Source organism: Pseudopipra pipra, chromosome 8 (assembly GCF_036250125.1).
Source record: "Pseudopipra pipra isolate bDixPip1 chromosome 8, bDixPip1.hap1, whole genome shotgun sequence".
Taxonomy (NCBI): domain Eukaryota; kingdom Metazoa; phylum Chordata; class Aves; order Passeriformes; family Pipridae; genus Pseudopipra; species Pseudopipra pipra.
The window spans coordinates 17,781,272-17,802,733 of NC_087556.1; the positions used below are offsets into that span (position 1 = coordinate 17,781,272).

Here is a 21,462-nt window from a genome sequence, read left to right on the forward strand (position 1 = left end):
TTAGAGAAATTTGAAATTACTTGCATGGTAGTCAGCCAGTGAGCAGAGACATTATTTGCTGGGACTAACAATTTGCACTAAAGAACCTAGAGGCAGAGTGAAACTTACCTTCTAGCTTTTTAAGAAAAGATGATTTCTTAGGCTGATCAGTCGGTAACATTTGCACCCAGTGTAAAACAAAGCCTTGTTCTAACCAGCAGATTTTAAAGAGGGTAAACATATTTTCCAGATAACAGCTCTGAGAATGGACGTACATAGTCATCTAATCTATTTTTCTATATAATGTAGGCTAGAGGATTTCACCCATCGAATCCTACGTGAGGTCCTAAAAGTTTTAAACAAACAAAACTAAACAACCACAAACTCTTCCTTTTTAAGTTCCCCTTAAAAGTCTTTGGAAGGAAGCTTATTTCTTTTTTTGCATGCAAGAGCCCAAGTCCTCTTAAAAGGGGATTGTTTGAGGTGCAGACTGATGGATGTGTTTGATAGGTCAAAACATGAATGTGGGTTTTGGTAATGCAGAGGGTATCTTGAATTCCATCAAACACTGTGGCCATTGCCAGCTTTATTTTCTTCTTTTTTTTAGGTTTCATAAGCTGATCTGGGGGAACTTTGGAAACGGATCTCCAGAGTCCTCTGGAGTGGTCATTGGTGGAGGGGACAATGGTGTACTGACAATGTACAGTGTGCACCGCATCTTGACTTCGAAGAGTGAGCCTGTGATTGGGCAGACAGAGAAGCATTCAGGTCCTGTTCGAGCTCTTGACTTCAACCCTTTTCAGGTAAGTAACATCAAGGTACCTGTAACTGGAGGAAAGCTAACCTTCATGTTAGAAAATATGCTTTTCTTTTGTGAATAGAGATTTATAAAGTGAAGGAGCAATTTTTAAATTAGGAGGCACGGTAATTGTGATACAAGCTTTGTTTGAGATTCATATTTGGGTTCTGTTCACAGCCTTGCCACTGAATTCCCCTGTGACTTTGATCAAGTCTCTTACTCTCTATAAAAACATGTCTTGTAATATTGTTACATGGTAAACCGTTGACCATTTGAAATTAGAACTTCTTTATTTTATTTGTTTGGTTGGTGTTTAATTCAGTGGGGCTTCGATCACACTTGAAGGGACTGCAGCATAAATGAGGAGTGAACAGAACACTGTTCTCGTGGTAGCACAAAGGCAAGTTGAAAACTGTTTGCAGTTGGTCATGGAAATCTGCATCTTCTCAGAAGAAATGTCCTTGGTGCCAGGATGCAGGGCAAGGGCTCAGCTGGACAGACAGAGTTGCTTCCAGGCCTCTGGCAGAGTGTCATCGGGAGTAAGAGCAGCCACCTGCACGAAATAGACAAATTTTAAAGGGTCTGTACCATGGCAAAGCAGAAGGCACAGAGGCCAGAGATGTGCTTGGTTTATAATCCAGTTAGTATCCTTCTGCTTACCAATGGCTGTGAAATGTAGCTCTCATCTGACTTTGGAAGATCTCAGGATTTTTGCTTCTGTTTATTTTTAAGGACTCGGTCCTCTTTCCCTGTGATCAGGAAACTCAACTGAGCTTTTCCTCTTTTTTTGTACAGAGTAATCTCTTGGCTTCTGGAGCCAATGATTCTGAAATTTTCATCTGGGACTTGAATAATTTCAGTGTGCCTATGACTCCAGGGACTAAATCACAGGTAAATGAGTTTTCCTCTGGGCAATACCCCTGCAGTTTTATACTCACTAGGCAAGACAAAAAGATGTGTGTAGAGACATCCTAGCCTGGTCAGTCTGTGAATGACTTTGATGTCTGTCAGGAAAAAGATGAATGAGAAGTGAGTGGTTTCATTCTGGGGGGCAGAAGAAGTTTTGTAAAGGGAGGGGAGGTAGGCTGACAAGCTCTGGAAGGATGCACTTTACATGGATGGGTAAACTCTTTGTGGATTTGAATCAAGTAACTGACCAGTTTATCTTGTGATCCAGCTGGGGCATGTGTGATGGATTAAGAAGGTTTATTGGACCTTCTCTGAGGAATGAATTTATTTCAGGCTTCAGCTGAGGCTTTTCATATCTCATGAAAGTCATATTCCTAGCAGAGCCAGTGAACCATTAAATGCATCTTGGCTATTGCTCCCAGATAATGTTTCCTGAGTTTGAAGAGGAAGAAGCTTCTGATCTGGTGCTGATTGTGTTGTTCAGGGCAATCAACTCCTGAAAGTAGAAAAATCATAGTAAACTTGCCTAAAAGGGGGCCAGGTTTTTCCTCTAGTAAATCTCGCAGTTCTTTCCTTGCTGATCTCCTGCATTGCAGTAGATACAATAACAACAATTACCTTGAATACTTTATCATTTTCTGTCTCACTGCACTCCTGAAACATTGCACAAGGTCATCTTTCCATTTAAGTTCATCTGAGAAATCAGGGTAGAAGCATCTATGTTCCCTCAGCTGCAGTTCTCTCTGGAGTGATTTATAACACGTTTAGCCAATGCAGAATCCAATACCCACTCCCAAAATGCAAAGGTGCTTTTCCAGGTGACATTCCCCTATAGAATTTTGCTGTCCACTGTACTGTCTGAGTAAAGGACTGTCCCTAGGCTTTCTGGTCAGTGATGCTGGTATTTCCAGCTAGTTGATCAGTGACTGAAGAGAGGAATCTATGTATCATCAAATCCCAAATCCCTTAGTTAAGCTAGTGACAGAATCCTGTGATTGGTGTTCCCTCAGCTTGGTAATAATGGATGTCTGGCCTTTCCTGTCTTGGCAGCCTCACGAAGACATCAGTGTGGTGTCCTGGAATCGTCAGGTGCAGCATATCCTATCCTCTGCTCACCCCAGCGGCAAGGCTGTGGTTTGGGACCTCAGGAAGAATGAGCCTATCATCAAAGTCAGTGACCACAGCAACAGAGTGAGTGTAGAGAAGGCTGTGATTCTAACTAGCTTACAACATGCCACATGTGACTACAAAGCAATATCACAGACTCTTGGGAACAAGTGTTTTTATTCTAGGAGCCGTTGGGACTAGTTCTCTTGGAGTTGTAGCATCAAAGCGCCTCTCTTTTTTTTTCTCTAATGAAATGGAGAAAAAGACCCCTTATTGTTCCTACAATTCAGGCACTCTAGTGTTCAGTTTCTGTGTTCACAGCTCATTTATGAGGAGCCTCCTGTGTTTTAATCCCAGCTGTCTTGCTAAGTCAACTTTGAATTTCAACTTCTGTAGGGTAGTGGGGGTTTTTTTTGCTGTGTATAGAAGGTAGAAATACTTTTTGCCCAGAGCAAGACATTGCTAGACTTGCTTTATTTCAAGCATTCTAGGCGAGTTCAGTACAGGATGCCATGGCTCTGGGCCATTTGTGCTTCTGCCACCTTGCCTTGCTGAATTTTCAGCTATGCTATTTTTGTCCCTAGATGCATTGCTCAGGAATGGCCTGGCATCCAGAAGTTGCAACCCAGCTAGTCCTTTCCTCTGAGGACGACCGCTTGCCAGTGATCCAAATATGGGACTTGCGTTTTGCTACCTCTCCTCTGAGCCAGCTGGAAGGGCACACGAGGTGAGAGCTTGCATGTGGTGTTGCCTTTTTCAAGGATCTCCATCTTCTAAAAGGAGACATCTGAGAGACTGGGCTTAGGAGAACTATGATTTTCTGCTGGGCCTGCTTTGTTTCACAGATGAATCTGGTTGAAGGCAGAGGTGAGAACTAGCATTTCTGAGCCTAAGATCTGGTGGATGGTGCTTTCTTGGTAACTGGGTGGACTGGATAGGAAATATGGCTCATTTCTTTCTGATCTGTTTTAGGGGAGTTCTGTCTGTCTCTTGGTGCCAGGCTGACCCTGAACTGCTGCTGAGTAGTGCCAAAGACAACCGGATCTTGTGCTGGAACCCAAGTGTGGGAGAGGTACGTAACCACAGCTATAAGGACACAGTGTCTGCTTTATGGAGTTGTGTGCTATGCCATGTATATGTCCCTTCCCTGTATCCCTGTGGAGTGCCAATATAATTTTCTCAAGTACATCTTTTACACTCTTCCTGTCTGGAGTGAATGAGAGTGTTGTCCATATCCAGACTGAAAAAAAATGGAGACGGGCAGAGATTTTCCCTAATATATATATATATATATATATATATATATATATATATATATAAAATATATATAGAGATCATTAAGGGAAGAAAACTTTAACTGGAACTTAATTTCAACTAATTATGATTACTCTTGCTATACTCACACATTAGTGTTCTCTGTTTCTATGTGTTTCCTCTTCTTCCTTCTCTTAGTAAGTTTTTTTTAGGAGGAAATTTGAAAGAGAACAAAGAGCATTTTTTAGGGTCATTGAGAGGGGAATAAATGTAGTTAAATAATGTGTGTAAACTTTATTCATGCTTCACATATATGGTTATCTAGTCATGTATCTCAGAATTACCACCTCTGGAATATTTAGGTATCAATTGAATTAAAATAGAGCTGTGTAAAAATGTTTTATGCACATTTATTCATTCAATGCTGAATTTCTGGATAAAACTGAATTTTGAACTTTGAACAAAATTCATGCAGTTGATCTTGATGATAGCATAGGGAAAGTGCTCTAACAATACTGAACAAAGTCCATCTGGGAGCCCCAGGCTAGATTATTTTCATGGGACAATTTCACTTAGCTGACCACTTTTACCTGGGAGGCATGGAAAAAAATTAATCAAATTTCCTAAAATGCATGAAATGTTGCTGTTGTAGTTTCATGGGATTTGATGCTCACTTTGTGCAGAACTCTAGTGGTTAGAAGAGAATCAGACTTGAAACATTCCTGATGTCTAATTTTTACAAAAGTATTTTCACTGTCTTTTAGTAGAAAAATTAGAAGAAAAAATACAAACAATTTTAGTGCAACTGACTTGTGTTTATGCATGCTGCTGTAGATTTGCAGTCCAAATTTAAGTTAGACTTTTATGTGTATGTATTGTTAGGAGGCTCTTCTTGACTTGGTACCAATTAACAGAAAATTTCCAGGTGATACAAAAGTTGGAAAGGTTTGCAGTAGTAGGGATAGTACAGTTATACAGAATGACTGATCTAGTAAGTTTGGGGGAGGGGTTGGTTTCTTTGGTTTTGGGAGATATTTGGGTTTGGGTTTTAGGTTTTTTGAGGGGTTATTTGGTTTTCAATTTGGCAATCTAAATTTTAGTATAAGCAAGTTATGTTAGTTTGCTTATACCTGGGAACAGAAAACACAGATCATATTCCCACAGAAAATGAAGCTGTGATTGTCTATACTTTGTTCCTATAAAGCATAGAGGAAATCTCTTCATTTTACAAGCTGGAGGTTCAAAGTCAAGGTTGTGTTAGTCAGTTGCCCAACATCAGACAGGAAGGAAGTCTGTGGCTGGGCCATGAATTGAACTTTGCATTTTTGAGTGCTGGACCATAAACTTGTTGGCTGCCATGACCTTCATAGTTCATGTGCAGCTATGACAGTCCTCTCTTCCTGTTGTCTTTTTTTTTTCTGTAGGCTCTGTACTTTCCTTGTCATATTTGTTATTCCAGACTATTCTTTCTGTTTATAAACTTTTGCTCATGACACCTTCTTGCCTCTTGACTTCTGTTTTTCTTGTGTTGTTTTCTGGTGTCTCTCCCTTGGTTAACAGCAGATGTGACAAAGCCATTGTACTCTGATACAGTAGTACTTAAAAAGTAGGGCAAAAGTGACTTGTTGCTTTTGGATTTTGTTCTACAATCAGAATCCTATTTTATAGGAGCTTTTTGTGGCTTTCTGTTGTTTGGACTCAATGCGCTATAACTTGGTTGCAGATGCATCCTTCAAGAAGTAAAAATAAGATTTACCATGGTGATATGTAAATTAAGTGTGACACACTTGCTGTGGGCAAGTAATTTGGGAAAGGCAGGGGACTATTTGTGTTGTGCTTCTGTCTTTTTCTGTGATAGGTGGTTTATGAGTTACCCATTCGGAGTCAGTGGTGCTTTGACGTCCAGTGGTGTCCTAGGAATCCTTCAGTCTTCTCTGCTGCCACTTTTGATGGGTGGATCAACATTTATTCTGTTATGGGTGGGAACTTGGAAGCTCAGCAGAAGACGCAGGCTGACAAGGTAAAGTCCTGTGAACGTGTTACACTTGACAGATTGGCGGTTTCTCACCTGACTGCTCAGAGTGGTACAAGTGCACATGTGTAACAGCAGGATTTTTAAGCAACACAGTCTGTCCCATGCACCAGGACATATGGCGGTGTGGTGCAGGAATCAGAAGCTACTGCCTCTTGACAAAGTGTGTGAAGAGAACCAAAATCAAGTGGAGTTTTGGGGTCAGATATATTTTATGGTTATTACTACTAGACTGAAAATAAAGCAGCACACATGTTAGATTAACAAGCTTGTCTTGTCATTAGGTTACAATTAAATACATTTATACTAGTTAGTAGGATATGTTATTCTTCATTAGTTTAGAAGATAATTTCATAAAGTAGCTTATAAGCTACTATTAGCAATTTTCCTCAAGTCTATTGACTGTAACTTGGTGTATGTTAATATTTTTTATACTGAAACCCATTACTTAGCCAATGAATAGATGAGCAAACTCTGAACAGATTAAATGTCACTACTGTCTAAAATTTTAGTTTTAATCTGGTGTCTAGTCTTTTAATTCCCTCCCTCTGTCCCAGCCAACAAATGCCTTACAATACAGGTTTTAAGAGAATACGTATGAACCGGCTTAAATGTTATTTATATAGTCATTTACAGCTGACTGAGTTCAGTTTCATAGGATTTGCAAGAGGCAGAAAATACTTTATCAAGCAACAGCTGTGGGAGATTAAGGATTTATTTAACCCATGGAGAATTTTCTTTCTGTGCATTCTTCGTGTTCATGTGCCACACTTCCACTGTTCAAAACTGCAGAACAGTAGTATAGAATAATTCCTAGATAAATAGAACAACAAGTAGGAATACAAGCAGAAGGAGAAAATGGCAGTTATGGTGGCAAGGTGTTTGTGACCAAGAGGTTACTCTCTTATGAATTCAATGATATTAGGACAGAAACTCTGTTACACTCCTCATGGTTGATGATACTGATACCCTGGTTGTGTATATTTGTTTTTTTAAGGTGTAGGGTGTTTGATCTCTTAGATATCAGCTGTTCCTCAAGAAATAGATCTCATTGCAGTCTACAACTCTCTTGTGACGAGAAGAGGAGGGACAGGCACTGATCTCTTCTCTGTGATGACCGGTGACAGGACCTGTGGGAGTGGCCTGAAGTTGTGTCAGGGGAGATTTAGGTTGGATATTAAAAAAAGGTTCTTCACCTAGGTGGTGGTTGGGTGCTGCAACAGGCTTCTCAAAGAAGTGGTCATAGCACCAAACCTGACAGAGTTCGAGAAGCATTTGGATGATACTCTCAGACACATGGTGTGACTCTTGGGGATGATCCTGTGCAGGGCCACGAGTTGGTCTCAGTGATCCTTGTGGGTCCCTTCCAACTCAGCATGTTCTGTGATTCTGTGAAATATTCTTTCTTTGGAATTGGTTTCCCCTCAAAAAGACAAAACATTGCCAGTGATTTTTTTGTTCAGCAACCTTACCTTAATCAGCCTTTCGGGTGTGTTGGTTAGCTGAATTTTGGAGCTGTTCCCTGTGGTCCAGTCAAACTTGAACAGCGTTATCTCTAGCAACTGATAAATCTATGCAAACAATGTTAAAAATGAAAAATGCTCGTCAACAGCATTGTATGGATGCTTACTGACTCCCTCAATGTCAGAAATCTGGATCGGGGGCCACTTTTGACACACTCTCTTGTCTAGACAAGAAAGTTTATTTCATCAGTCTCATCTAAGCTATAAAACCTTGAGACATTCCTTAAAACTAACCCGTTTGAAAGACTCCAGCAACAGAAAGGGAGTCAGAATTCCTTTGTGAGCAAAACAAGAAATAAGTTGGATAACTTTTGACCATATGTTGTCACTGTCTTGCATAAAACAAGTAATTTTGTAACTCCTACGTTTGAGCTGGGTGCTGGGCCAAACAGTGTTTGTTAGGAAATTTGCCTCTTGCTAAGGAAAAACTGCTTGAAAATCTCTCAAGGTGAAACTTTCTTGAGAAATGATTTCTGGAACTGTTTGGAAGTACAATTTCTCTTGCATAAGGGCTTGGTGGTATTCCAGGAAGAGATGCTGTACTAGCCTTGTTCTTCATCAGTGAGGAAAGTAACTAATTCTTAAGCAATAGTTTTTTGTCCATACAGAGAGGAATTGATTATATCTTGTTCCTATCACCATCTGATTCTAGATCTCTTCCTCCTTCAACAACCTGGATCCCTTTGGCACAGGACAGAGCCTTCCTCCTCTGCAAGTGCCAGAGCAAGTAACTCAGACCACCTTGATTCCACCATTAAAAAAGCCACCCAAGTGGATTCGCAGACCTGTGGGGGTTTCATTTGCAGTAAGTGACTGAAGCATCTTTAGCTGAAAATTTAATAAATGTGTTGTCTTGTGGCACAATCCTTTCCTTTCACTGGAGAAACCTTTATCTTTCTGTTGCTGGTTGTTCTAATGCCTGTTTAAGGTGCAGTGTGGTGTCCCATGAAATGAAGATCTTCTACTCAACATTAAGATATATTTCCAACAAGAAAGAGTCCTGTAGCAGAGAGTGGGAGATTATAAGTAGGCGTTAACAAATCTAAGGAAGAGTCATAAAAGCTGTCCTTGTAGGCTGACATGCATTCTCATTCTCCACTGTCTTTTTCCTATCCATATATTTAACTTTCTTTTATCTTTGCTCCTAATTTGGAGGGCTGAATTGTTCTTTTAGCCTGTGGCTTGACTTGTTCTCTGTCTGTCTAGTGCCTGCTCTTCACCTGATAGTTTCGATCATTGCAGTCTGCCTCTCCATGTCACAAAAGAACAAACAGTTCCAAATGGTACTTTTTCCTCTGTGCCTCTCTGACACTTGCAATTGGCTAGGCCTGATAGGATATGCACAAGTGATGTGAACTCCCTCAATGTCCCTGCCATCCGTACACATTTAAAGTCTTGGGTTCCTCGTGTTCACAGCTGAGCTTGAGTCTGCCTTGCTAAATGAAGAGCTAAAGGAGTTACTTTTACCTCTGTTTATAAAAATGCTTATTGTGTCTCCCCTTGTCTTTGTTAGTTTGGAGGAAAACTGATTACCTTTGGTCTTACCAAAGCTCCTGGACAGCAAATGCAGCAGACTTACCCACATCAGGTATTCATCAGTCAAGTCACTACTGAAACTGAATTCCTACTCCGATCCAAAGAACTGCAGATGGCCTTGCAGTCAGGGAACCTCCTCGATTACTGCCAGGGCAAGATCCAGACAGCCAAGCTGCCATTTGATGAGAACCTTTGGAACTTCTTGAAGGTAGGATGGCTGTGGTGAAATACAGAGGTCAGTTCTTTTATGGTCACGGGGAGAATGTGCTAATTATGATCTGCTCTAGCCCTGTATATTTCTCTAAAATAGAATTGAATGAGTAGGGTAGTTAATTTTCTTTAGATAAGTTTTTGCAGCTAAGATCTTGGAGGTTGTCGTATTTTTCAGTTGATATAGTCTTTTCAGTGGACTCGTTTGGGCTTCCTCAAGCAGGATTTTCTCATTTCAACACACTTCCAAGCTGTATCTGCCTGCTAACTGTGGAGTTCTGTCATTGTTATTTCTCAAGGCAGAGTCCAAATGGGCGGTGAGATTCCCCAGAATAAGGGAGAGAGCTGCAGTGGCATGAGGACTGGCTAGCCCTACATAGGACAATGGTTTCATTGACAATTCGGTAATATGAAAGAGTTCAGTAATAAGGAGTGGCCACTCTTCTGAAAAGACAGTGCTTAGTCTTGGCAGTGGTTTATGGACACTCATAGGCAGATTGTGTGGAGGGCAAAATATTGGTATCTTTTCCATAGTATTATATTTGCACAAGGAGTCTTGAATAGGATAGCCAGGTGTAGTCTAGGTGGTCACAGTGGTCTCCATTGCTGCAGTTATCTTCAGTTGCATTGGATGAGATACATTGACCTGTCACGTTAGTCAGTTTTTATAATCCAGCTGGCCCGTGGTCCTGAGCGACCACTCCAACGCAAATAAGATCTATTATGATTGATTGTCTTAAACTACAAACCAGGCTTCTGTACAGAAGTGTCCTGCAGGACCATTTCTGCCTCTGCAGGAACAGTTGCTGAAATGGACTGTTTAAAAGTATCTTATCCATCTACAGTTTGATCAGTTCTGTAGTAGGAACAGCATGGGATTTAACTAAGACAGACAGATTCTCCTTGCAGAATGTTAATCATGCCTTAAAATGTACAAATAGCACCTGTCAGCTAGACTGTGTGCAGCCTGTGGGAATCCTTGGGACTGTCTGAAATCCCCACCCAGAGAGCTTCTGTAACAATTAGTTAACTAATTCTTGTGAAGCCAGCTAGGAGTTCAGGCAACCACCTCGTCTCAGTTTCATCCAGTCTCAGATCCGTCCATTCTCTCTATGTAGAGATTAGCTTGGCAATTCCTAGACCATCCAGGGAATTAATGACCAAGTACACTAGATATGCATACAGTCATAATCCTGATATACAGTTGTACCTCCGTTGTAACATATTTTTTGTCTTTTTAATATCCTTTGGGACTCAGGTGAATTTGGAGCAGGATTCCAGGACTAAACTCCTAAAGCTGCTGGGCTACAGTAAAGAGGATCTGCAAAAAAAGGTAAAGGGTCTCTCCAATAGAGAAAAGCCTTTACAGGACTAAAGCTACTGCAGAAAAATTGTAGGGTCCCTACCGGAACCGAGCAAGTGATCTTATAGCACACAAAAGACCAAATTGTGTGAAATTTCAACTGGGAGTCACCTGAAGTATATCCCATTAAAAAGGAAATGCACACAATGTAGCTGTACTGAATCAAACTAAAGGGATCTTGAACCCAGTTATCCTACTTTCAGTTGCTGGTGCTCTTGGAAGTGTGTAACACCAGTGCAGTTGTGAGAACTTCTTTTAGCGTTCTGCTCTCTGCATCTCAGAGGATTCCTCAGCCAGGAAGAAGGTGACAGGTGGAGACAGTCTGGCTCAGCACTGAAGGATAATGCACTGAAAAGGATAAATAGCCTCTGATGGGCAGCCAGACAGGAACAGGGTGAGGTAGAAGTTTTCAAACACGTGGAAGAGCTGGGGGAATTGCGTCTGGGGCTTGCCAGTCCCTTGGTACCTTTGCTGCGCATGTGTTTACTTTGATAGGGGCTTCACTGTGTGCATGTCTGTTACTTTTTTAGATTGCCTCATGTTTGAGTAATGGGATCCCAGATAAACAGCCCCTTCCTGAGGCAGATGATAGAAACGCTGCACAACCAGATCAGGTATGTCCTGTACATCTTGCCAGCCTGGGAGAGCAGAGGAGGGCAGAATGAACAGGAAGGTTTAATTCCAACCACAAGTTGTTGGGCTCAATGCTGGCATTGCAAAGGGCAGTTCACAGGCCTGTCAGACCCTCACAGGGTCAGACTAAATGATCATAACTGTCCCTTCTGCCTTCAAAACAAATGGGTGAATGATGAAGAAGGACTCCTGGCTGTTAACACTGCAAGAAGGCCTGCTCCACCAGTGCTGATTTCTTCAGTGATAGAATTAGCCTCACCCCAGCTTAACTTCATGCTACAGTTCTGGATTTCCTCTATGAAGCTTCTGCTGTGGTATTTCTTTTGCATTTCTTTCCTTTTCATCTCTCTCCTTTAAAATATCTTTTCACATAATTTTGGTATGTCCATCTTCTGATGCCTTCCAAGGCCTGGTTCACTGTAAATTTTTCTCCTCTAAAAACTTTTATATGTTCAAATTAGTAATCTTCTTCACAAACCTTAAACACTGGCTCAGATATTCTAGGGGTACAAATTGTGTCCTGCATTTCAGTCGAGCACGAGGCATGGCTGTGATCCAACCTGTTAGTTACAGACTTCTCTTGTTGGTCTTGTCCCTGTTCCATCCAAAATTGTTCAGCTTACTCAAGGGCTGACAGTTGAGTTGATGAATGCTGGCCAGCAACACTGTTGCATGTCTTGTACTGCCGATCTCCTAAACTTTGTCAATAGCAGCACTGCTCTTGTTGCTGCCCTGGTGACAGGTTGATAGAGCAGTGACAGGAGGCATGATGGGTTTCCAAGTTGAAATCAGATTTATATAAGCATGTGCAACCAAATGGAGAGCAGCCCCATCCCATTCCATAATCCACTAAACTGTTTTGGGTAGGATCTGTGTGTTCAGTGAATTAATTAACCTCTTCACTCTTTGCACAGCTATTGATGAATTCCAGCAATGATGTAGCTGCTGTTTCCTCCTCTTCAGCCTTTTTTGATAACCTTATCCCACAGAATATGAGCACATTGGAGATTCCTGTCACGGAAGGTATGTTACATGAAGTGTGTTTCTGCCTTCTTAGGAAGAGGGGAGAGGAGGGAAAACCAAAAAAGTAGAGAGAACAGAAAGAATCTAGTCCACTCCAACAAATGGATACTTTTAAAATACGTGACCACTCCAAGTGTCATGCAGCATATCTCAGCATCAAGCACAGAAATACTTTTCCCAAATAAGAGACCCATTAAAAATTTAGGAGAATATTCCAGATGATGGAAGACTTACAGTCAAGTCAGTGTTGTTTTTTTCTAAGTGTGAAACCTGATTTGGGTTTCTAAATTTTCTTTTAGCTGGGCTTGTGTATGCTTTTTACTGCCTTCTCTTTAAAACAAGCATTATCAATGCATCTGGGTGATGCCCCTTTGGGTTGACTCTGCTTCTCATCTCTGTAGATACAGATGGACTCATCAGCCAAGCCCTTTTGTTGGGGAATTTTGAGGGTGCAGTGGAGCTGTGCATGCGAGCAGAGCGCTTTGCTGATGCCATCATCTTAGCTATAGCTGGTGGGGAGAACCTCCTGAAGGAGACCCAGAGGCGCTACTTTGCTAAGCAGAAAACAAATCTCTCCCTGGTAAGTGACAGTTTTGTGTGCACACTGAGTAGGGGAAGGGGTGCACTGTCTTGGCAAATGTTTGTCTGAATATATGTGGAAATGCTTTGGCAGGAAGTAGAATGTCAGCAGAATCTGTGTATCTCCTCTTGATATGGCATTTACTTTAATATCTTGGTAGTTTTAGGACAATTTTATGTTGTCCACATAGAATGTCTGTGTTCTCTGTTCCTTTTTGTTTTTTCCTTATAGTTTCTGTCTCAGCTCCTCATGCTTGTGGAGCATACTGCCCTTTTACAGCTCAACTAGGGAGTTCCTAGCTTATTAATTTACAAAGAGGGAAGTGTAACAGGGGTTGGGATATCGTAACACTGTGTTCCCAGTCATTGATACCAGCTGCTCTGAAATAAGATAGGTGTTAGATCTTTAGTCCTGTCTAGTGTGGCTCTTTCCATATTCTCTTAAGTGGTTTGTTGGGCTTTTTTGCTTTCCTGAGAGGCATCAGGTTCCAGTTGCTGTTAACATAGGGATGCTGAGATTGGTGGACCTTAATGTACAGTGAGGTAGTTGCTGCACAGTGGGAAGCGTGCTTGAAAGTGAGCTGTCGCTGTGGGTGCCCTTGCTTAGGCTGTCAGCTTATCTTTGGCTTCAGTGATTGACAGGCCTTCTGCTTCCCTTGCAGCTGCTTTCCTCCATTGTGCAGCAGAACTGGCAAGATATTGTTTGCACATGTGATCTACAGAGCTGGAAGGAGGCACTGGCCATCTTGTTAACATACTCAAAGCATGAGGACTATACCCAGCTCTGTGGTATGCAGTGTACTATGTTTGATACAATTTCCCTTGCCAGGGCACCTCCGGACTGCTTACAGAAAGAAGTGAATAGAGTTGAGGAAGGAAAGTTCAACTCATTTACAGATACCTGGAACTTATTTAATAACTGTGGACTGTTGAGTTAGAAGAATGATAGATGCACACTGCAGCTGAGATTCATGGTGTAAAGTTATATATGCAGATACTTCCTGTCACCTCTAGGAGTAGCATGGAAAAAAACAGGACAGGCACTAGGCTGAGACACGAAGAGGGTGATAATTATTCTTTTATTCTGTGGAGAAAGGTATTTCCTTGACAGTAGAAGGTCAGGTGACTTCATTCCCTCAAAAACAGGTTTACTCTTCGAGCACCCTACTATTGCCTAGAAATTCCCACACCTCTTTTGAAAAAACAAACAAAACAAAAAAAGAGTGTTGGATTTTTTCACTGAATTCATCATCTGGGCAGACATATAAAAATTGGCAGATATAGAAGAAGTACTTTTTTTTTTTCAACCAAATTGGCTTTGGGATTCCTTCATGATGCCAATTTTTCTGTGTTATCCAAGAATTATGCAATGGAGCTGTTGAAGGGTCTGGAGCACAAGTCTTATGAGGAACAGCTGAGGGAGCTAGGGTTGTTTAGCCTGGAGAAAAGGAGGCTCAGGGGATACTTACTGCTCTCTACAACTACCTGAAAGGAGGCTGTACTTCTCTCAAGTAGCAAGTGATAGGACAAGAATAAACCAGTCTCAAGTTGCATCAGGGGAGGTTTAAATTGGGTATTAGGAAAACCTTCTACACTCAAAGAGTTGTCAAGCTTTGGAACAGGCTGCCCAGGGAAGCAGTAGAGCCACCATCCCTGAAGTTATTTAAAAAACATGTAGATGTGGCTTAGAGACATGGTTTAGTGGGACTTGGCAGTGTAAGGTTTACAGTTAGACTTGATCTTAAAGATCTGTTCCAATTTAAATGATTCTAATTAGGTGCAGATCCAAAGCTGTCAACAGCTTTTCATGCCAAGCCAAAGTAAGAATGCTGAGAGATGAGCATTGGGTTTAATGAGCTCTTCAAAAAAGGAGTGTGTTAAATGTTGGCTGCATTTCTTCCTTTCTAGACATGCTGGGTGCCCGCCTAGAGTTGGAGGGAGATGGAACCTTGTCCAATGATGCCTGCCTCTGCTATATCTCGTCAGGCAATGTGGAGAGGTTGGTGGAATGCTGGGTAAAAAACCATGAGACTTCATCACCACTTGCCCTCCAGGTACAGGTGCTATAATGTTGGTTTGACTCCTCTTTAGACCATTCTGGTAGCCCTGAACAGTTTGCATTATCCCATCAAATAGTGTATCTGGCTTCCAGCAGACAGTGAAGACCTGTTTGTGCTCACAAAAGTATCCCCTTCTAGCCTGGATTACAGGCTTAAGTCAAAAGGAGGCTTGCACTCTGAAACATTCAGGGTTTGTGTGTTTAGAGAGTACTGACCACACTGCACATAAATCCAGCCAAAGACAGGAGTCATGGCCTACCTGCCTCTCTTACATACTGATGTCATCTCTGAGCTTCCTTTTAGTCAGGGAGGTTTGAGGTCTACCTGTCTTCTTACCGGTAGTATCCTGGGAGTACATTTGCTGCTGTGCTTATCATGTATAACTTAATGCACCAGTTATCTGGCTGTACCTTCAGAACAGCCTCTGGCAAAATAAAATGAAGTCTAGACTGTGTTATTCCCACTGCAAGTAGAATGATCATGTTTGGGTAGTCACATCTTGCAGATGAATCAGGGGTTTAAGTCAATGTTATTACCTACCTGTTACACTTAAACCAGTCCTGGCTAAGTCACTAACTCCTGTTATGTCTGTCACTCACCAGAATGAGCTAGACAAGTCTTCTACTCAGATATCTGCACATAATGCGCTCTGCTACAGAGTACCCTGGTTTTGCAATCCCACTAGTGAGTAACAGCAAAAAAAGGCATCTTCAGCACTCCTGGTTATGTTTGAAGCTGGCCTCCTCTCACTTACCAGTGGGAATGTTTCATTCTACAGCTGTAGACATTACTTTGAACATTCTAGGAGTTGAAGGAGTTTGGAATAACTAAAAACCTTCTGGTCCATTTGTCTGCAGTAGTAGTTTTTTCTAGTGAATTTCTCCTGGTGTGGTTTTAATCCTTCCTCTTCCAATCTGATACTTTATAATTCCTTGAGTGTGTAGTAACTTCCTAGTAAAAAGATTGTAGTTCATTGGAATGTGCTTGTGGCTTCTGATTTTCTTTTTTTCCCTTACTGTAAAATTAGCAGTGTCAGGGTTTGCTTCCTGGTTCCTGTGTTTCTCCAAGTGTAGCTGGGGAAATGGTCATCAGTGACAGTATTTGGTAGGGTGGAGTAACTTCTGTCCACATTGGACCCGATGTCAGCTGAAAGTGGGGAGAGCCATCTGGTATTGTCTCAGCATGAGATGGATCAGTAAAGCTAGTCACGTTCTGAGTGGTCTCTTTCTTCCCTCCCCCTGTCTTATTCAGGATCTCATAGAGAAGGTGATGGTGCTGAGCAGGTCCATTGAGATGCTCCGAGGCACAGCAGGACCAGCACCAGGCCCTGTCTTGGCAGAACGAATCACCCAATATGCCAATCTCCTGGCATCACAAGGATGCTTGGCAGCTGCAATGAATTACCTACCCAGCACTTCTAAAGAGGTGAGTGAGAAGCAGGTTGTTGTAGAAAAGAGTACTATATGGGGAAAAATGGTACTTTGTATGAGAGAGAGCTTGGGTTTTGGCATATATCAGGACTTAAGGTTTCAGCTTCATTATGGTAATTTGAGAATAGAGGTATGTGAGGGGGTTCCAGAATATGGGTTTTGTCTTCATTTGCTTTGTCTTTGTAGTGCCTTTTATTCAGGGAAAAGGAAAGGAGCTATAGAACTGTAAAATGGTTGATGGAGAACAACACTGGGAAGCAGCTGTCTGGAGAAGCTGCCTTTGTTCCTGAAACTAGATGGTAGAGGAAGGGGTGGTCACCTTGCAGTTTGAAACAAATCTCTCTAGTGCCCAAATGTGGGGAGAGATTGGGGAGGGAATACTCTATAAAGACTGGGGGATCAGTGAGACTTCATCTGCCTGGGAATATGGCAGGTGATGTCCCAGATTGTCATTTACTATTTGTTGTGGTTTTTTTCCTGGTGGCTGTTGGGGAAATGGTTAGTTTTGCAGGTTGATTCACAGTGCTTTAGGTCAGAATCTGCTTTAAATGCCTCCCCAGCATATTCCATCTGGGGCTCTCAAAGCGCTTCTTCTAAAGCACAGTTTGTTTCAGCTCCTGATTGAACAGCTCCGGGACCGGCTTTTTCATGCTCAAGGGGAGAATGTGGGCGATCAGCAGCCACCCCCTTTTCCCTACACTCGTGTCAATGTAGGGGTCATTAAACACTCATCTCCAGCAGCCAAGGGTGGTTCTGCCCTTGAAGGAGCAGCCCACAAAACAGGTTCCAGACATCCAGAGAAGGTAGGCCTTAAGCTCAGTTGTTTATGGCCTGGGGAGGGGGAGGAAGGCTACTGGGTTGTGGAAGGCATATGAAGTAATATGAGATGACACAGATTGCAGACACTGAGGAACTCATCAGTGATGTCCTTCACTGGAACAAACACAACCTCTGTGATAATCCAAAAGTAAGCTGTTTGTCATCTTTTCAGAAAGCCCTGTCCTACATGCAGTCCCTGGAGAAGGCTGTTACAAGTGTAGTGATCCACTGAGATCTCAAATCTGAGGGTAAAGGGACTGTGGTTCACTCTCCTATGTCCATCTTACCCTCATATCTTAGTAAAATTAGTGTAGTAGGGCTTCATCTCAGTTCCTGCACAGGAAGACTGTTCAGGAAGTTTTGCTTCTGGTCTGTTCTACTTCATTATTGTTCCTTCATTATTTCCTCTAGTTGTGTTTCCAGGAGGTCACTCTATGGGAACTGGCTCCTGAGGACTAATCCTTTTGAGAGCCAGAGAATACTCTGAAGAGTGGGATGCTCATCTTGTTGAGCAAGTTATGTGGTGGGAAAGGCCTTTGATCCTGTTCATCCAGGGCACTGGCAGCAGCAGCACCTTCTCTTGCCTAAGAAGTGACAGGGATAAAAGTGCATCTCCTTGTGTGTGTATGCACATGCCTCTGTTGGCCATTTGCAAGTTCCTTGTTTTTTAATTGCAGCCCAACTATCAGTCATCATTTGCCCCTTCAGCACCATCTCAGCCTTCAGTGCCTTCCCTCTTCACGCCTCAGCCGGTGCCAGCCATGTCTGTGACACCTCACCACATTGCCACTCCCCAGGCCACCACGGGTCCACAAACAAGTGTTTATTCCAGAGGGCACCCATACCCACAATACAACTTGGGCTTGAATCCAGCAACTGTCTCAGGGCCAGGTAAGCATTGTCTGATAGTTGTGTCCATTTCCCAAGTTTTCTGAGACTAAAGTCTTCAACATGGGTGGCTGCTCTACTTTCTTCCTCAGAGACCTGTTGTACTGGCAAAGCGAAAGTCAGCTGTCTGAGAGGCTTTTCAGTGCTTCTGACACATCTAGTTCTGTAATTGTTGCTACACATCCACTGATACTAAGCATATGTAGGGGTGGAGAAGCCACAGTTAACTTAGTGGCAGTTTGACTGTTTTAGCTAGGGTTGTGGCAAGATATGCCTGGCATGGATATTCTAGGGTATGGCTTGAAGAAGGGAAGACTTACTAGTATGAAAGAGAGCATCAAGAGTAGTTTGCACATGAAACAAGTGATGCTGATACACTCTCTTTCTTGTCTCTAGCTGTGTCACAGTCTCAGCCATTTGGACCAGTGGGAGTCAGACCTGCTGGTCCTGCTCCCTTCCCCAGCCAGTCTCCTCTGCCAGGACAGTCCATGCCCATGACATCTCCTGGTGTTCCACCACCCAGGCCTGCCCTCTTCACTCCAGCCTCAATCCCATCATCTCAGCTTCCTGCAGCTTGTCCTCTCCCTGTGGCAAGTCAATCTCCTCTAGATTTCTCTTCAGCACCTTTCAACAGCCCCCTGAACATGGGTTACCCTCAGGGAGGTCCTGGAGCTCCATCTACTAAACCCCTGCCGGCAGCCATTCCTCCTCCTCCCACAGGTAAGTGTGGCTTGTGTGACTGGTGTGTCCAGGACAAGCCCAGATGGGGTTTACAGTACAGAATGGACATGGATCTTCTGAGATCTGGTCTGTCACTGTAAAGGCTGGATACGGTGCTGAGGCAAACCTTACAGGCACATGGTCTTGAGTCTTGCTGTGGTGGTGAAACGCAACAATAATGTCAGTCTCATTCAGCCTGTTAAGCTGTTGTGTCTCCCAGGTTGTGTTTGCAAGATGTCGCTTTAGATCCTCAGTGCACCCTGAGTAGTCATCCACTCCAGAGACATTTGCTCTGACAGAAAGGGTGATGGTTCCCATGGAATGCCTGTGGAAGGCTTGGCTGATCTCACCCTTTCTTATGCAATTTACACAAGAAGTGCATTTGAAATGCTGGGAGAGCAGTTTGTCTGTCCATGAGATATGCCTTGCTTAGCTTCAGGATTAAATTCCTCTGTCTGCTGTGCTCTAGTTCTTCCATTCTTTTCCTGTTGTCATAAAGTACTTGTCTGGGAATCACTTCTGGATTCCTCTGTGCAGTGATTTAGACCGCTCTGCACCTATAGTTTGAATCCAGCCCAGCATGCAAGTGCTGTGAAGTCTTTGCTAGCATTATGAAGAAAAGAAAGGCTCAATGTTGGACCTAGCTCCCAGTGGATGGGCCTTGCTTCTTTCTATTTCCCACAGTATCACCACATCTGGTGTTTGTTAATTCTTTGCTCTCTCAGGGAACGGGTTCAGCCAGGCTGTGGAGATCCCTAACAACAACACTGACAATCCACAAATTTTTGAGCAGATGTTTCTCCAAGCCACACATATTCTGACAGTGAAGGAACTGAGGCTGAGGTTTGCCTCCACCTGGAATCCTTTGCTGAACTGTGTTTACCAAGGATAGCAAATCCCACTGTGTGAAGCCTGTGGGGACTACGTTTTTAAGACAGAGCTACAGCTGGACAAATTCCTTCCTGAAAAGCTGTTTAGAACAGTAGTCCAGAGACATTACTCACTGCGTAAAAGCTGTTGGTGATGATGATTTTTCCACCCTGCCTTGATTTTCAGGTTTCTTCCCTTGGCTAGATCCCCACATGGATCATGCAGGTAGTACCCAGAGAAGCCTCCAGACCTGTGGGGGAGGCAATGTTGCTGCTTCCAGTGAAATGTGGGGGGGGTGTGCACTTTTTGATGTGTGTGCATGTGTGCATGCTCGTTGCTATTGTTTCCTTGCATGCCTGGGCACCTCTACAGCTGGGGGTAGGGAACATACCTATTCTGAGGACTAGTGAGTGACAGCTGAGGATGTTGGAAGTGAAATGAAAGCTCTGTGCTCTTAATCATGAGTTTGGGTACAGAAAACAGGGTCTCCATCTTCTTCCTTCTTTACTTTCCTCCAGTTCTGGAGGAATTAGACCATTCTCAGTCTCTGTCTTTTCAGGTAGTTCCTAGGCCAGCAGGATGGGGAAGCAACCAGTTTTCCTTTCTTGGTTCTCTAGGCAAGGAACAGGCCAGTGGTTGTAACTCATCTCTCATTTTCTCCCTATTACGCTCTCAGCCTTGTGCATGGCTTTACTTGCACTTGTGCTTTTCCCACGTGGTTTGGAGGAGGTGAGTGCCAGCAGGAGCAGTGGTGGAATAGAACTTCTCAAGCAAAATTTGGGGGCTCTGTTCCGAGGGGAACTGGAAAGCTTTTGTCTTTAGTTAAAGGAGGAGGTTTGGCTTTGAATCTTAGTTCATCTGTTGGGGAGAATTTGGACTGTAGTGGTTTTCTGACTGGCACTTTGTCCTTATTTCTCTCCTTGGTATTCACTGATGTTGAGAGTAGTTATCTTCTAGTCTACATTGTCAGTGGGGTAAGGCTCAACGTCTTAGTGGCCTGTCACTGCACAGTGACTGCTGCTCATTGCAGAGACCATCTGCCAGGCACAAAACTCTCAGCTTTACTTACGAAATCCAAGTACTTGATAGGCACTAACACCACCAACCAAATCTGTCTGTGTGGAGTGAAACTCTGGAAAGGGAGTTGTCTGTTCAGCAGAGAAACAAAATATCCCAATTTTTCCTTGTCAAAGGAAAGATGATTCCATGGCAAAGATTTCAAGCACTTCCTCAAGCTGAAGATACACTTTGGGAATTCACTGCTGTGAAATTCCCTTCTCCTTGGCAGTACTTGCTTCCAGTTTTAATGGCAATGTAGGGCGTGCCCAGTTTAGCAGTGCAAATTGGCTTCCTTGACAGTGCTTTCTTGCTTCCTGTTTTTGTTCTGGTTTTGACTGGTACTTTTCTTAATCTGAAAAGGGACTGTAAAATCACTCAATCTGACTGGCCAAAACTTCTCACTTCAGAAATTTCTGTGAATATTATCACTAGTGCAGTGAAGAGAAATCTCCACTTAGAGAAATCCCATGCTCCTGGGGAGTGTCAGGGACAGGGTGAAGGACAGCAACATGTTGGCTCATCTCCTTTCTGGCCAGGATAATCCCTGACTCCAGCCTGTAATGGTCTTGTTTTTTCTAGGACAGACATTGCTGGAAATTGCTGCCATGGGGCATGTCTTTCAGGGATGGTGAGAAATCCTATTTCACAAGTAGCATAGGCAAGATAGCA

General features: G+C 42.9%; 1 protein-coding gene across 5 annotated transcripts in view; it reads left to right on the top strand.

The window, feature by feature from the left end:
• The window catches only part of SEC31B (SEC31 homolog B, COPII coat complex component), a 36,298-nt gene that overhangs the window by 7,638 nt on the left and 7,198 nt on the right, over positions 1-21,462 (top strand). For 4 of the 5 annotated variants that reach the window (XM_064662736.1, XM_064662738.1, XM_064662737.1 and 1 more), the window contains exons 4-22: positions 587-782; positions 1,574-1,669; positions 2,738-2,878; positions 3,379-3,521; positions 3,767-3,866; positions 5,907-6,068; positions 8,256-8,408; positions 9,117-9,347; positions 10,608-10,682; positions 11,243-11,326; positions 12,260-12,368; positions 12,770-12,948; positions 13,610-13,736; positions 14,856-15,001; positions 16,259-16,432; positions 17,052-17,240; positions 17,934-18,147; positions 18,541-18,864; positions 19,921-19,959. In XM_064662736.1, coding sequence (XP_064518806.1) covers positions 587-782; positions 1,574-1,669; positions 2,738-2,878; positions 3,379-3,521; positions 3,767-3,866; positions 5,907-6,068; positions 8,256-8,408; positions 9,117-9,347; positions 10,608-10,682; positions 11,243-11,326; positions 12,260-12,368; positions 12,770-12,948; positions 13,610-13,736; positions 14,856-15,001; positions 16,259-16,432; positions 17,052-17,240; positions 17,934-18,147; positions 18,541-18,864; positions 19,921-19,959 — 2,882 coding nt within the window. The remainder of the gene's footprint in view (positions 1-586; positions 783-1,573; positions 1,670-2,737; positions 2,879-3,378; positions 3,522-3,766; positions 3,867-5,906; positions 6,069-8,255; positions 8,409-9,116; positions 9,348-10,607; positions 10,683-11,242; positions 11,327-12,259; positions 12,369-12,769; positions 12,949-13,609; positions 13,737-14,855; positions 15,002-16,258; positions 16,433-17,051; positions 17,241-17,933; positions 18,148-18,540; positions 18,865-19,920; positions 19,960-21,462) is intronic. The other variant, XM_064662741.1, reaches the window with a different exon arrangement.